The following is a 16,271-nucleotide window of genomic DNA, read 5'->3' on the forward strand; positions in this document are numbered from 1 at the left end:
TAGTTTTTTCTTAAGTGTTCTAAAATTCTATAGAGTTTAAGACTCTCCATACTACATATTTTCAACTCAGAAAGGCAATTTTAATTCTAATACAATCAGAATTTGATCTGGAGTTTTCATTATAGCAAACTGTAACTTGAACTGATGTCATTTCTATTTCATTATATTGTTACATTATGTGCTGTAATCTGGTTGAACTTGCAATTTCAGAAACTGATCTTTTTTAAGAATGCCTCTAAGGCAAAGGAAATTTTTAAGAAATGATTGCTGGTTAAATATCTGCCATTTGGAAACCAATCATCTGACAAAAATGAGAAATACAAACTGCAGTCCTCAGAGTAGATGATAATTCACCAGTTTAAAAGTTAAGCCAGTAAGTTTATATATGTTAACTTTATCAGATATGTGGGTATTACTAAACCCACTGTGGGAAGTGGAACTCAAAAAGTTTAAGAGCCACCCAAAAATTAGGTGTCTGAACCAGAGTTTGAACCCACATGTTCTTTCCATGAAAGCATACGTTGCTGACCTTTCCATTAAGGTTACTTCATCCACTGCAACTAAGTGGTCCCAGTGAGCCACTTCCTGGAGCATCAGCACATCTTCATTTTACCACTTGAGTGTTCTATCTAAAATGTGTTGTTTCCCTTTATCTTTCTTTAGTTAAGTCCTCCTGTCCCCCAATACCTTGCTCAAGTCAAAGTGCTTATGGAGGACCCTGCCCTTATGTCCCTCATGGATTTAACATCTTGACTCCATTTACGTGTTCTGTAATGTGGTCAGGACTTTAAGTTGCTTTCTTCTGGTAGACAAAACGCGATACTTGATAAATATTTATGGAACAAAACGAAAGGGTTCATTCTGTGTAACATACATTAGAACAAATCCTTTGAAAAGTTGTATTATACTCCTTGAGAACAGTAATCGTTCCTGGAAACTTTTTTAAACGCTTAGAAAATAACTTCTCATAAAATGTGCCCCCAGTAAAAGGTCAACAAGATTATCTCCTCTTTCATTACTCTAGCACATATAATTTCCCTAAAGAAATAGTTGTGCCATAAAAGGATAGTCATAAACAGCCTTACTGTAACAGCTGCTAGATGGTACCCTGATAAAGTTATCTGTAAATAGAAAGGAAAACAACTGATAATATATGCAACTGGGAAGCTCTGCTGTTTAAAAATATTTCAAAACATGTTTGAAAACAGACCTCTTTTTAAAGAAAATAAATTATTTTAAAGATCCAATAAAACTTCAATTGTGCCGAAAATGTGATAAGAACCCAATTACAGAAGTCTGATGACTCAGGTTTGCTCACAGAGGGTGGCCGGAAGGTTGCAGATTGTGGAATTTCCTCTGACCTAATACAAGAATAGGATGTACATGATCTTCACTGAGGGGATAATATAAAAAGCCATGGGAGCTCTTCACCCAGCACAAGTCCTTGGGGACAACAAAGCTCACAGGCGTCTAGGACAAGAGCCAATACGACATCTCGTGTAAACATGACTTCGAAGCTGGCTGTTGCTCTCTTGGCAGCTTTCATGCTTTCCGCAGCTCTGTGTGAAGGTGAGCACGCTCTTCAGATCCCGGGTTTTCCTTAGGTTTAAATGTGATCCTTAGATAACAAGAGCATTTTTAATGCTTTGATAAAAAAATAACATTTTTATTCAGGAAAAGAAAATAATGCTCAGTTAATGTCAATGAAATTGAAGTTTCAATGTTTTAGGCTGTACCCATATAACAATTAGAAAAGTATGATTTTTGATTAATATGTGCATTTGTTCTTATCATTCATACTCTGCAATATGCATTTATTTAATATAAATCTATAATTTAGAGTATCTTATTGGGGGCCAGAGTTATCCATAATATCTATTAATGTCGAGGAAGAGAAGCCAGGTAATTTTATTCCATGTACTATTTTAATGGCAAGCTTCAGACATCTATCAATTCCTGTTTCATTTAATGATACCCTGACAAATTATAGACCTTCCTGGGATCCCATTTATGAAACAAATATAGTCAGTTCAGAATATGTATGCTATATAGTTTAATTTTTCTTTTGTCTTAAACATTAAGCACTTTTTAAAGGTAGAAGACACCTCTGTGCAACTCATTTATATGTTTCTATTAATTCTTTCTGAGGGCAGTTTTCCAATTGATGAATCTTAGTTTGCATACTATAAATAACATTGTGGTATCAGAGGGGATTTTGCAATATTAAGTATAAAAAAAGTATCACAAGGATGTCAGCATTGCATGAACTCCAAGTCTTTATGTAGAAATTCTTTCAATGTTGTCAGAGATGACTGTTTTTAAAACAAAGAAATCTCAGTAGGTCAGGCACAGTGACACGATCCAGCCTTTAATTTCAAGAATGAGTTTGCTAAAGATGTGATGTTTACTAAATACACTGACCACGTGATTGTGTTGGGATTAAAGAGGAAGTAGTTAGCAGAGCTGTGCCTATGGATGAGATCAACCTTTAACTGTTTTTATTTTTTCACAGCTGCAGTTCTGTCAAGAATGGGTGCAGAACTTCGATGCCAGTGCATCAAGACTCACTCTGCAAGATTCAGTCCAAAATATATAAAAGAACTGAGAGTGATTGAGAGTGGACCACACTGTCCTAATTCAGAAATCATGTAAGTACTTTCAAATGTGTTTGGATATTTCTAGGTTAGTAAACCTAGAGCTGAGGAAGGTAGAAATATCCAGCAAATTTCTAGGCGCTAGGAATACTGCAGTGAGCGAAAACTAGGCAGCTGGGCTGGCTTTTATTGCTTCTTCACACCTTCCTGGAAGCATACTGCTGGCCCGGCTTCTTCTGCCATGCTTTATAGCAACAATCTTAACCTATTTGCTGACAAAATTATTGTGAGTTTTTTGCATGGCATTTAAATATGGGGACTTCCATGATTCATACATAGCCTGTGCTTAAGGGACAATCACTTGAATGGCAAAGGGATGTTTGAAATCCCTCAATATTTATTTTAATCATATCCCTTTCATTTCAGTGTAAAGCTCCTAAAGGGAACTGAGGTCTGCCTGGACCCCAAAGAAAAGTGGGTGCAGACAATTGTGCAGGTGTTTTTGAAGAGGTAAGTTGGTTTTTATAAAGCAATTTAGATTTTCATTTATCCTGAGATATATAGTCCAAAAGTCAGCCTATAAAGTTCCTGCTACTGCTGAAAATCTTTTTTGGGTAACTGCCTCTTTAATTGAAAATAAATAGCAGCAATAGTGGGTTTCTTGTACTCATGGCTGGGAAAACCACACATCTCATTTGTCCAGGGAAGTCTGGGTTTATAAGCCTGTTCCCTGTGTCATTATTATGGTTCCTTTTTATTTTCAGAAGTGTGCTGGTTTGGATGATAACTTACCCAGGCTCTCTATTTATAGTTGAGAGTATAGAACATTTCTAACACATGACTATCTAAAAGTATATTAGTTTCTATATTGAAAATAAGAATCACACTTTATTCCTTATTAGAACATTGTTAATTTTTAAATTTCATTTTGTTTATTTTCAGAGCTGAGAAGCAAGGTCAATGAAAGAAAAAAGCATTCTCCATAGCTTCTGAGAATTCCTCAGTAAAGATGCCAATGAAACTTCAAACAAATCTACTTCAGTGCTTCATGTGCTGTGTGTGGCTGGTGCAGAGTTGCTAGATAAAATACAGGATGCCCAGTTTGATTTGAGTATTAAGTAAAACAATGGATAGTTTTTTCACTGTCTCATGCAATATCTAGGTCAGTTATATTTAAAAAAAACACCTAGTTGTTTACTATACATTCAAATTTAGCTGGAAATCCTGTATTCTCTCTCTATTTTTTGATTAACTATTATAACACTAGTTCACTAGTCAAGATCCATGAATCCTTTTAACTGTGCCTTGGCTTTTTCTTTAGGAGAAAAAGTATCAGCCACCCTCTTACCTCACAGAGATGTGAGGACATTTGGAAGCAATACAGCTTTTGTTCATGGTCGTGTAAATTATTTTCAAGTGTAACTTATTCATCTATTTATTATTTATATATTTATTGAAGCATCAAGTATAGTTATATCTGTGCATGAATTTGGAAACTGGGATAGTATAATGATGATTGCAAATTTATATTTGTTTTAAATATTAAATAATAGAGAACTGTCTTGATCAAGGTTTTATTTTGATCAAACTAGCTAGACTTAGCAAAGTTAAAAACAAAGAAACAGAATACCCTGTTATTTTTATTCCAGGTAAACAATGAATAATTTTTTAGTCCAAATACATCATTATTTATATAAAATGTTAAATAAACTGGCAGTCCTACTTTGGACACGCCCCGTGTGCGGTCCCGCGGCCACAGGGCTGGTTATGCGGCTGTTCGTTGGGTAACCAGGATCCCGGGTTAAGGCTGTCTTTCTCAAGACTGCAGAGATTCACCAGGCAATAACAACAAATTAACTTCTTGCAGGTTAAAACCTTTTCATTATGTACAAATAGATTCTCATAATTTTATTTAAGTAGTTGTGTTTTTTAACAGTCACTTGAAGATACTTTTATGTATTTTGAAAGAAACTTTTTTCTACTGTTTTGTTCATATAGAAATATAACTGCAAGCCTAAAACCATTATAATAAAATTTATTGTCAAAGTCATCAGGTGTTGGTGTTTCTTTGGTACTTTTAAAAATAATTGTTTCATATTTTTGGTTGTATTACAAATATATGATTTAGAAAACATAAATGCTCCCCCTGAATGTTCTGTATATTATGTAAAAAATGACAAGCCTTTATTTGTAGAAAAATAGAACTTTCCAGAGATGGCTGCAAACATGAGTCTTTTCCACAGAACGATGGAAATTTCCTCAACTCCCTGTTGTATGCCATTTTGCTAATACAGCCAGCTTCAGAGTTTCTGAACCAGCCCGGTTGTCTGCACAGCACAGCATACAAAGCTCAGGTGTCCATGAGAGAGGAAGAGGGTACACATAATAAGGTGCTTCTTAGATAATTAAGGAGTAAAACTGATACCTATGAGGCAAAGAAGTTAAAAATACGAATAAGACCAAGCATATTTGAAAAAAATCAAACAAAACTCTTAGTAAAAACTATAATAATTTAACTAGAACACTCAGTGGATGAGTTTTATAGCAGATTAGACACAGCTAAAAAGAAAATTGGAGATCTAGAAAATAAAGCCACATAACTTTATCTAGAATTTATACAAGAGATAAAAGTTGGTAAATTTAAAGAAGAAATGGAAATACATGAAGAATACAGGGATAAAGTCTCCTCAGTGTCTAATTGGAGTATTATAAGCAGTAGAGAGGGTCAGAGACAAGATTTAAACTAACAGGGGCTGAAAAACTTTCCAGAAATGATGAAAAATAACAACCCACACTTTCAAGAAATCCATTTAACCAATGCTTACATTAACATTCCTAGTAAAAAAAAAAAGAAACAAGGATCTTAGAACTTAGATTCATACTTGTCTACCTTCAAGACCATTTGTTACTGCTGTTGGGCATTTCCAACCAGCTCTGTTTTAAAGCTCCACATCGGGGAGTGAGGAAGGGGGCCCTCTGTTATTTTCTCACTAGTTAATTGAAATTGCAACCTACTTCTCCCATGTCACTTAGCTTCTTACAATCACTCTGTGAACCTGGAGCTGCCACTCTATGGGTCAACATTATCTCTGGTGCAGAATAAAGCCCATTCCCTTTTCTAATTTCCAGTGCACATTAACACAAAAGTGTGCAACATCATAGAGTTAGTAAAATATTTATAAGTGATATACAAGCAGAAGCCAACTGGAAATTTAGTCCCAGTATTTGTTATTCTTAGAAACACTGTTCCCACGAGTGGTGATTTCTCCCTCTCTACGTTTTTCTCGGGCTTCTCATGTTGTGGGGCTGCTTCTTCCTCCTCAGAGCTCTGCCTAAATTTCATTTCCATATTCTCCTCTTTAACATCAAGTTCCCTTGTCATACCCTCCTTTGCAGCCTTTTATTACCTTGTGGGATCTTACACATAGGAATAAAAACAATTATAAACAAATACTTTTTAAAAAAGAGTTTGCTTACATCTCTCAGATGAGCCATTACTTCTGCAGGGTTAATAAAATATTGTAGGAGAGATACAGGGCTCTTCAGAGGAGATATCAAGGAGTTATTTAACTTAACGAGCCTAGGTTTTCCTGAGAAACCAAAGCTAGAGTGTGAAGGATGAGTAAGAGTTAGGCACACAAAGGGAAGAAGACTGTGTGGGAAAGAGAAGTCTAGACAGCGGAGAAGTTATTTGTAGGCAACAGCATGACGTGACTTGAGAAGTGAAAACGTTCAGTGTGACTGGACTTCACACTGAAGCTCAGCAAGTAGTAACAGATAAAGTTATGCTAAATGGACTACAAAAAGTTCTAAAGGACTTAGATTTGAAACTGAAAACTTCTAATGGATTTCAGTTACCCTCATTTTAAATTGTGAACATTATAGGCCATTCTTCTTTTTGGTTCTCCTTCCAGAAGGAAGTAGGAAGCCATGAAAGCAACTCAAAAGTCTGAGTTGCTGACTTTTGAATGATATTTGGAAATCAAATTATCAAAAAATTCCCAACTTTATATAAAACCTATTAATGCGTTAAGTACACTTCTTTAATATAATCAGCATCCAATCTTGAAAGCACAGTGAAGAGATCCAAAAGGCAACTAATTGGGTCAAATGGATATTAGGCATTATGTCCACAAGCCAAAATGGAAAAGTGAAAAGTGAGAGAGTGTGAGAAGAAGAGTGAGAGAGAAGCAAAAACCAGTCACTTTCCTACACTGAAAATTTTCGCTTAGTTTTGCCTCAATGATATTAGTGAGACTGCTATACAGGCACAGGTTTTATTTATATAGACCCAGATTTAGACACAAATTTAAACATGCAATCTATCACCTTGTACTTTTCATCCACTTGTGTGGATTACAAATTATGAATCTAATTTTACCAAGTAGTAACATGACTATAAAGATACACACAATAAAAGAGGTATGAAGAGACAATAAAAAAGTGTCCACCTTAAAATTACATTAATTGTAAAATTCTATAATACTTATATTTCACATACAACATACAAAATCAGGTGATTTTCATAATTGCCTTTTTTGGTTTGCTAGAGATGCATCAAGAAATAGACTCAGGTTGAAGTCACCTAAGAATAATTTTTCATTCTCAAAATTTTGGCAAATGTACTTATTTACTGTAATACATGCATTTTGCCATCCAGGCTATGTTTGGAAAGGTCATAAGAAAAAATTTTAAAAAAACTACTTTGCTTTTTGCTTGTGGTAGTGATATTGCAAGCAAAAATTGCTTAAGACTGTATTAACCCTGAAATAACCAAAAAAAAGGATTAAGAAATCGGTAGTTTCTCCATTATTTACTTAAAAATATAGCCAGACCACAACTGCCTCAAGTTTGATAAACATCAGCTAAATTTGCAAAGAACACACAAAACAAATACAAAATTTTTAAATGTAAATGCCAGGCTGATTCTTCCTCACAAGATTTACTGATGGAGCAATCAGGAATTCTCCAAAAGATTACTTAAGCATCAAACCACCCAGCTCTTACTGAGTGCAAACAGAGGCCTTTTCATGCTCTTTGCATTTCCATAGATGAAAATCACGTTGGAAAAATATAATCTACCTATCATGTATCATCTCTACATAGACAGACCTTAAAAAGCATAGCATGTTGGAAAATTAAGACAGGAAACATTCACAGATATTGCCACTCAAAGTCTGCTTTAGATGTATCTGGAGGAAAGTTCTAACAGCTTTGTAAAAGCTCATGGTGCTGGTCCTGAAGGTAAACTTTTAATGAATCTAGCAATTCTACTTCACAGGGCATGATTTAGCTTAAGTTTCAATAATTACATGTGATTCTTTCTAAAGTTACCATCCTAAATTAATCTTCTGGCATTCATCCCATGCTACTCAAAATGCTTTCACATTTATATTTTTAGTGTTCCTCTAAATGTTTATGTGAAAGTATTCTATATCTATATACTCCTGCCTAGTTTTACCTTTTTTTTATGCTTGCAAAAGTATTCAATGTGGCCCATATAGGAATTCCCTATAGAAACATGTTTTATTATAGTGACTGATAGTTTCCGCAGGTCTCCAGCAGCCTCATAATTACATATGGGCTGTCTCTCCACCAACTTTCCACACTTGTTTTAGTCTTTTCTAGTACACGCCAGACATGTTTTATGGCCAGAGCATCCTCGACTTTTCTTAAGTGAAACTTTGTGATTACTAATTTCATTTACAAATATATATGGATACTAAAAGTTCTCATAGTCACACCATCTCTCTATAAAGCTTGGATAGGCCTCTGTGCTAACATGAAAAGCATTGACTTGTACTTGTAAGTCCCTTTTCCAGAAAATGTTTCCCTGAAGGAATCTTTTCACTCTCCCAGTTTACTAAAATACTATTTCATTTTCTTTATTTCAAAATGTAGATAAGGGTTAATATAGTCTACTTAGAATTTAAATTACACCTTCCACACATAATGTTACATAGATTTATATGAGCTGTGTGTTTTTTAAATCCATTGTTTCCAATTACTTAAAATTTTCACAAGATTTTATAGTGAACAAAGATACATGAACTCTAATTTTAAAATATGGTATGCTCTGTAGAGAATATATTGGGAATAGAATCAATGCTATTTTTGTACTTGTTTTGCATATAATATGGTATATTAACTTTTACAGATTTAACACTGAAATTCTGAGTCTTGAAAAATCTATGGCATACGGGGCAGTTGACAATTCTGATATTGCTACACATGTAACTGAACAGTTTAGTTAAACAATTAAGTAAATGGTTGGCTGCTGGTGGGAGCCAAGTTTTTCACCGTTTCAGTAGGGCTTTTTTAGATAGGCAAGGGGAGGAGACTAAAATGATTCATGTAGCAATGAATTAAAGTTGGGGACATTAGTAGGAATTTATGTTTAGCTTAACATAGATACAGGTGGATACATATGGAAATACTTCCAGATGTATATAAATGAGTTAGGAAGCACATATATATTTCCTTCCTCTGTCAGCTGAAAGGACCTAAAAGCAATGACAGTCTAGCAGCAACAGCACACCTAGCACCCCGATCTTGGTTTCTAAGACCATTTTCTAATAAGAGGAACCAGGGATTTTTGTGAAATGTCTGATCATAGGACTGAGGAAGGAGATATATAAGATGAGTCTTGAGCATTTTCCAGCATCAGAAAATAAGAAATGACTCTCTCTGAATAAGATTACAGAGGGTATGTCAAAATGGAACAGAGACAACAAAAACCTGGAACAATAGCCAAAATGTAACAACTTAAGAACAAAATAAATAAAGTAATATAAGGGTCCAACACAAATAATGCCTCTTTTTATTACAAAATCTTTTATTATAAAATCATAAGCATGTAATTCTGTAACATAACAACATCACACTCATGCACACCAGGTGACATTGTAGGTGAATCATTCAAATTAAAACAATAGATTATTACACCCATATTATTAGCCTGACAACCAGCCTCAAGCAAGCCTTACTTCTGTCAGACCCTGTATTATAACCCAAAATATAAAGCAAATATTTTTGAGTCTATGCTGATATGAATGCATGTTGAGTTAAATAACTAGATGGAGGAGAATATACACATCTCCCATGCAGAAGAATTCCAAATAACTCACACAGGTACTCCTTCCTCAAGGACATGGAACACAGCTATGTATTTGTGAAGTGTGGACTTCCCACGGGGTCTTTTTCCCCAAACTACAGCATGGAAGGGGGAAGAGGAGGAGTAACTTCACAGCAGAGAGAGCTGAAAGTTAGCTCAGGTCCACACCAACAGTGATCAATTCTATTGGTAGAATGTAATGATGTAATGAAAACAGCACTTCACCCCTGGGGTCTCGCTGCTGAAACCCGAGATCTCAGTCTAATCATGAGAACAACATCAAATACGTTCCAGTGGAGAAGCATTTTCCAGAAGTCCTGACCAGTGCTCCTCAAAACTGCCGAAGTCATCTTAAACAAGGAAAGTCTGAGAAACTGTTACACCTAAGTGAGCCTAAGGAGACACGACGACTAAGTGCAATGCATTCTGGAATGATCCTAGAACAGAAAAGGACGATATTAGGTAAAATATGAAAACCTGAAGAAAATATGGACTTTGGTTAATATTAGTCTTAGTTGGGGCTGCTACAAAAAGCATCCCTTAGACTGTGTGGCCAGTAAACAGACATTTATTTCTTATAGGTCTGGAGGTTGGAAACTCACACCAGCATGGTGGGATCCTAGAGCAGGTTCTCTTCCTGGTTTCAGCCTGCCAGTTTCTGGTTGTAATTCCATACGGCAGAAAGCAGAGTCTGAGCAAGCTCTCCTGTCTCTTATCAGGAGGGCACTGAACCCATCCAAGAGGGCTCCACTCTCACGACCTAAATTCCTGCCAAAAGCCTCATCTCTTAACACCATTACAGTGGAGTTAGGATTCCAACATATACATTGGTATGGGGGAGACACAGACATTCAGTTCATAACAATACTATATCAATATTAGGACATCAATTATAATAAATGTACCCTACTAACATATGATGTTAATAATAGTGGGAACTGGGTGTGGGATATGTGGAAACTCTGTAATATCTTCTCAATATTTCTGTAAATTTAAAGCCATTCCTGAAACCTGTCTCTTAAAAAAAAAAGTAGAAAAATGGGACCCAAAGTAAAGAAACAAACAAACCTACCACATACAGTAACTTGTTTCCTGCCAGTAACAATGAACCTGGTACACAGGCTTGAAGCTGGTGTGTGGAGAGCATGTCTCTTAAGAAATCATAAGCAGTTAAATCTCAGACATGGCTTGTAGCAATATTTTATCTGATGTATTGCCTCAGGCAAGGGAAAAAATAAACAAGTGTGGCTACAGCAAATGAAGTTTTTTGCCCAGCAAAAAACACAACACACAACAATGTGTTATTATTGACAAAATAAAAACACAACCCACAGAATGGGAGAACATATTCGTAGATATATCTGATATGGGTTTCATATCCGAAATATATAAAGAAGTTATAAAACTCAACATCAAACAACAACAATAACCCCAAAACATCCAATTTAAAAATTCAGGCCAAAGGACATGAATAAACACTTCTCTAAAGAGAATATACAGGTGGTCAATAGACATATGAAAAGATGCTCAGCATCACTAATCATCTTAGAAATGAACATTAAAACCACACTGAGATATCTCCTCACACCTGTCAGAATGGCCATCATCAATAAATCCACAAACAACAAGTGCTGGAGAGGATGTGGAGAAAGGGAACCCTTTTGCACTGTTGGTGGGAAAGCAGATTGGTGCAGCCACTGTGGAAAACAGTAGGTACCTCAAATGTCTCACTTCCTGATGATAGATCCCAACAAAACATGGAACCCTAGTAACCAGGCAGTCACATTCTAAACCTGCCTGTACCAGGCTCATTTGGCTGGAGACTTTGACACCCAACAGAATACTTTCACATTGTCTGCCCGTGTCCTGAGGCTGTGGCCAGAAAAGGAGCAGCAGTGATCATATGTTCCTCAGTGGCTGCTGCTGGGTCTGCACTCATCTCAGATGCCTGTGGCCATTTTCAAGGCAGAACCCAGAGGTAACACAGGGTGGCCTAGGGCATTTTTTTCAGGGTAGGCCATACCGCTCAGATCCCACCTGAGCAGCCCTACCTCCCCTCCCCTTGTGTGTGTGTGCAGGTATGTGTGGAGGAGGGTTCACGTGGGGAAGGTATAGGGAACCAATCTGCCTGACAATGGCAAATGTAGCCCAGCCCTATTGGAAAGCCCATAAGCCCATGTTGGCATCAGGACACCAAGCCCACAGACTGGCTTTCCCCTGGGAAACCAGGCCTGTATTGTTCCTAGGCTGTTTTAAGGCTTGCTCTTGCTAAAACTCCCTCACCATGAATTGAAGCAGCAAATGCTTACTGCATATTTTTAAAGTAACTTCCTGAAGTTTGTGCTAATTCTCCCAAGGACTGAAGTGTTACCAGACCAATCACTCTTATCATTCCCTTGCATTTGCAACATTCTTCCTTGTTAATCTGTAGGAAGTAATTAGTAACATCCTTTCCTTTGTTATCTGTAAAAAGTAGTTACCTAAAGCAAACCTGAGTATAATGAATAAGAACCTTCTTTGATGTATGCTATTAGAAAGCCAATAAAAACTTGTCAAGGCAAGGGTCAAGGTGCTTTCCCCTTGAGAAAGTGGCCCAGCCCGTCCCTTTTTCTCCTGAAGCAGGAACAGGCTGGGATGGTGGGGAGGTGGGGAAGGGGTTGCTGTTCAGAAGCCTGATATGCTGGTCATGTTCACACCCTTGGTAAACCCAGGTCAAGAATGGCTGGGTGGATATGGAGTGTGGGTGGCACCCACTACATCACCCAGGGCCAGAGCAGATGCAAGGTGACTGTGGCTACCAGGGGTTTGAGGAACCAGGGCCGAACCAACCCCAAAGCTGCTGGATTCCACAGCCAGCTCACCATTTTCAAGTGCAGCCTGGAACATGGTACCCACTTTAAATACACAGGGTTGGATGACCTGGGGCCCAAGGAGGCAGAGCCCAAGGGTGAGAAGGTAGGGGAGATAGGAGTGGATTGTGGGGGAGCACATAGGGAGGGGCCTGTGCCAGACACATAGGGAGCATCCACAGAGGCTGGCCAGGAGCAAAGACTGGCCCCAGACCACCCGTGTGCTGGACTGCCTGTGGGGAGGATGTACTGAGGTGGGTCCTGGGCTCTGGCTGTGATCTGTCTTTGGGGGGCACATGGAAATGCAGGCATGTGGGTGATTTTTTTCTCATCTTGCAACTCCAGCACCAGCCTAGGAGGCAGAGCCAGCTCTTATGTCAATACCTATCATACATCCTGAGGAGCTCAGTGCAAGAGTGGGCCAGGAGGCCACTCCACCTCCAGTGGTCATGCCACCTACAGCGTCACTCCAACTGCAGCTCTGGAGCCGGGGCTGGCCTCTGCAGCATCTCCTGAGCTGACTGAGACCCCACCACCCCTGCCTGAAGAGCCCTCCCAGGAACTTGCCCTGGTTCCTGCCACAGAGGAGGAGCTGCCTCGGGAAAATGCATCAGGGCCAGCTCTAGAGCTGCCAATCGAACCTGTTGGATTTGTTTTACCTTCACTCTTGGACCTGTTTCTTTTATTTGCTTTCATTGTTATGATTTTCTTTTCTCCGTGGCATGATTCAGTTTTCTAGTTTTTATTTTTATTATTTGGGGTTCTTTTGGGTTTTTGTCTTGTATTCTTTTGTTTTTTCTTTTCATACCCTTCATTTTTTGATGGTGTGATTCATTTTAAATAATAAAAGTTGTTTGTATTTTAAATTTGTGCCATTCCTAAGCATGATACAGACATTCACGATGCTTTGCAAGCATCACAACCACTATCTAGTTGCAGGACGCTCCACCAACCCAAAGGGAGACCCCGCAACAAAAGGACTCACTCCCCACTCCTCCTGCCCCTGGCAACCCTTGGTCTGCTTTCTGTCTTTGTTTCTTTACCTATTCGGGGAGTTCCTATCAATGGAATCTTACAATAAGTACACTTTTGTGTCCACTCACATATTTTGTTTGTTTTTACCTGAAATAGCATTTTGATTATTGCAAAGGAAAATTCCAGATGGATTAGTGATCATAGGTTAAAAAAAATGAAAAGTCCTTTTAGTACGTGTGTCAATAATCTTGGGGTAGAGACTGCTGTGCGAAGTGTGATCCCCGGGCCAGTAGCCAGTCAGGACTGTTCCAAAAAATTCAGGAGCAGGGATGTCTTTGAAGTTCATTTTACCAGGCCAGCATTATCCTAACACTAAAGCCAGATAAAGACAACTGCAAAGAGAGAAAATTATATGCCAATATCCCTGGTGAATGTAGAAAAGGGAACTGAGAAAACCATTCCATTTATAATTCAATAAAAAATAACAATAAAATACCTAGGAATATAGTTAACCAAGGATGTAAAAGACCAGTAATTGGAAAAATATGACATTGAAGAAAATACAAATAAATGGAAGTATTACCATGTTTATGGGTAGGAAGAATTAACATCATCGAAATGTGCAAGCTATCCAAAGCAATCTATAGTTTCAACGCAATTCCCACCAAAATTTCAATGACATATTTCACAGAACTAGAAGAAATATTTCAGAAGTTTACATGGAACCACAAAAGGCCCTGCATGGCAATAGCAATCCTGCGAAAGAAGAACAAAGTTGGGGGAATCACGCTATCTAGTATCAAGCTATAAGGCCATAGTAACCAAAACAGCATGGTACTGGCATAAAAACAGACACATAGATCAATGGAACAGAATAGAGATCCCAGAAATCCATACCTTTATAGTCAATTAATATTTGACAGAAGAAGCAAGCACATACAATGGGCTAAAGATAGTTTATTCAATAAATGATGTGGGGAAAATTGGACAGATACATGCAGAAAAAAGAAACTAAACCACCTTCTTACGCTACACATAAGAATAAATTTAAATTGATTTAAGATTAAATGTTAGCCTCAAAACCACAAAAATCCTAGAGCAGGGGTCCCTAACCTCTGGGTCATGGACGGGTACCTGTCTGGGCCTGTTAGGAACCTGGCTGTACAGTAGGAGGTGAGCTTGAATATAATGTACTTGAATCACACCAAAACTATCCCCCTCAACCCTGGTCCATGGAAAAATTGTCTTCCGTGAAACCAGTCCCTGGTGCCCAAAAGTTAGGACCACTGCCTTAGGCAGTGATGAAGCTAAGCTTATCATAAACTGCATCTGTACAACTTGATCTTCCCTTCTGTGAAGTCTGCTATGAGAGTATGCTGGGCTTTGAGACCTTGTCAAATATCTAGACATATCTATCAAGAACAGCCTGAGACAGAGACATTCTGGAAATATTATATGGTTTTTAATATATTTTATTGATTATGCTATTACAGTTGTCCCATTTTCCCCCTTCATTCCCCTCCACCCTGCACACCCTCTCCCATCCACATTCCCCCCTTTAGTTCATGTCCATGTGTCATGCTTATAAGTTCTTTGGCTTCTACATTTCCCATACTATTTTTACCCCCACCTCTGTCTATTTTCTACCTACCATCTATGCTACTTATTCTCTGTACCTTTTCTCCCTATTTCCCCCTCCTACTCCCCTGTTGATAACCCTCCATATGATCTCCATTTCTGTGATTCTGTTCCTGTTCTAGTTGTTTGCTTAGTTTGTTTTTGGTTTTGTTTTAGGTGTGGCTATTAATAATTGTGAGTTTGCTGTCATTTTACTTTACACATTTTTTATCTTCTTTTTCCTAGATAAGTCCCTTTAACATTTCACATAGTAAGGGCTTGGTGATGATGAACTCCTTTAACTTGACCTTATCTAAGAAGCACTTTATCTGCCCTTCCATTCTAAATGATAGCTTTGCTGGATTGAGTAATCTTGGAAGTAAGCCCTTTCCTTTCATGACTTGGAATACTTCTTTCCAGCCCCTTCTTGCCTGTAAGGTCTCTTTTGAGCAATCAGCTGACAGCCTGATGGGAACTCCTTTGTAGGTAACTGTCTCCTTATCTCTTGCTGCTTCTAGAATTCTGTCCTTCATTTTTACCTTGGCTGATGTAATTATGATGTGCCTTGATGTGTTCCTCCTTGGGTCCAACTTCTTTGGGATTCTCTGAGCTTCCTAGACTTCCTGGAAATCTATTTCCTTTTGCCAGATTGGGGAAGTTCTCCTTTGTTATTTGTTCAAATAACTTTTCCACTTGTTGCTCTTCCTCTTCTCCTTCTGGCACTCCTATGATTTGGATGTTGGAACGCTTAAAGATATCCTGAAGATTCCTAAGCCTCTCCTCATTTTTTTGAATTCCCATTTCTTCATTCTTTTCTGATTGGATGTTTCTTTCTTCCTTCTGGTCTATGCCATTGATTTGAGTCCCAGTTTCCTTCCTATCACTGTTGGTTCACTGTACATTTTCCTTTATTTCATTTAGTGTAGTCTTCATTTTTCATCTAATTTGTGACCAAAATCAAACAATTCTGTGAGCATCCTGATTACCAGTGTTTTGAACTATGCACCTGGTAGGTTGGCTACCTCTTCGTTCCTTAGTTGTATTTTTTCTGGAGCTTTGATCTGTTCTTTCATTTAGGCCATTTTTTTTTTTTTTTTGTCTTGATGAGCCTGTTATGTACAA

General features: G+C 37.8%; 1 protein-coding gene across 1 annotated transcript; it reads left to right on the forward strand.

Moving 5' to 3' along the window:
- Window positions 1-1,261: 1,261 nt before the first annotated feature.
- On the forward strand, window positions 1,262-4,644 carry CXCL8 (C-X-C motif chemokine ligand 8). The gene is made up of 4 exons (XM_028508097.2): window positions 1,262-1,569; window positions 2,513-2,648; window positions 3,021-3,104; window positions 3,537-4,644. Exons 1-4 carry the CDS (start codon window positions 1,506-1,508, stop codon window positions 3,556-3,558), a joined length of 306 nt encoding a protein of 101 aa, XP_028363898.1. The 5' UTR covers window positions 1,262-1,505; the 3' UTR covers window positions 3,559-4,644.
- The last annotated feature ends 11,627 nt before the right edge of the window (window positions 4,645-16,271 follow it).

Source organism: Phyllostomus discolor, chromosome 1 (assembly GCF_004126475.2).
Source record: "Phyllostomus discolor isolate MPI-MPIP mPhyDis1 chromosome 1, mPhyDis1.pri.v3, whole genome shotgun sequence".
Lineage (NCBI taxonomy): Eukaryota > Metazoa > Chordata > Mammalia > Chiroptera > Phyllostomidae > Phyllostomus > Phyllostomus discolor.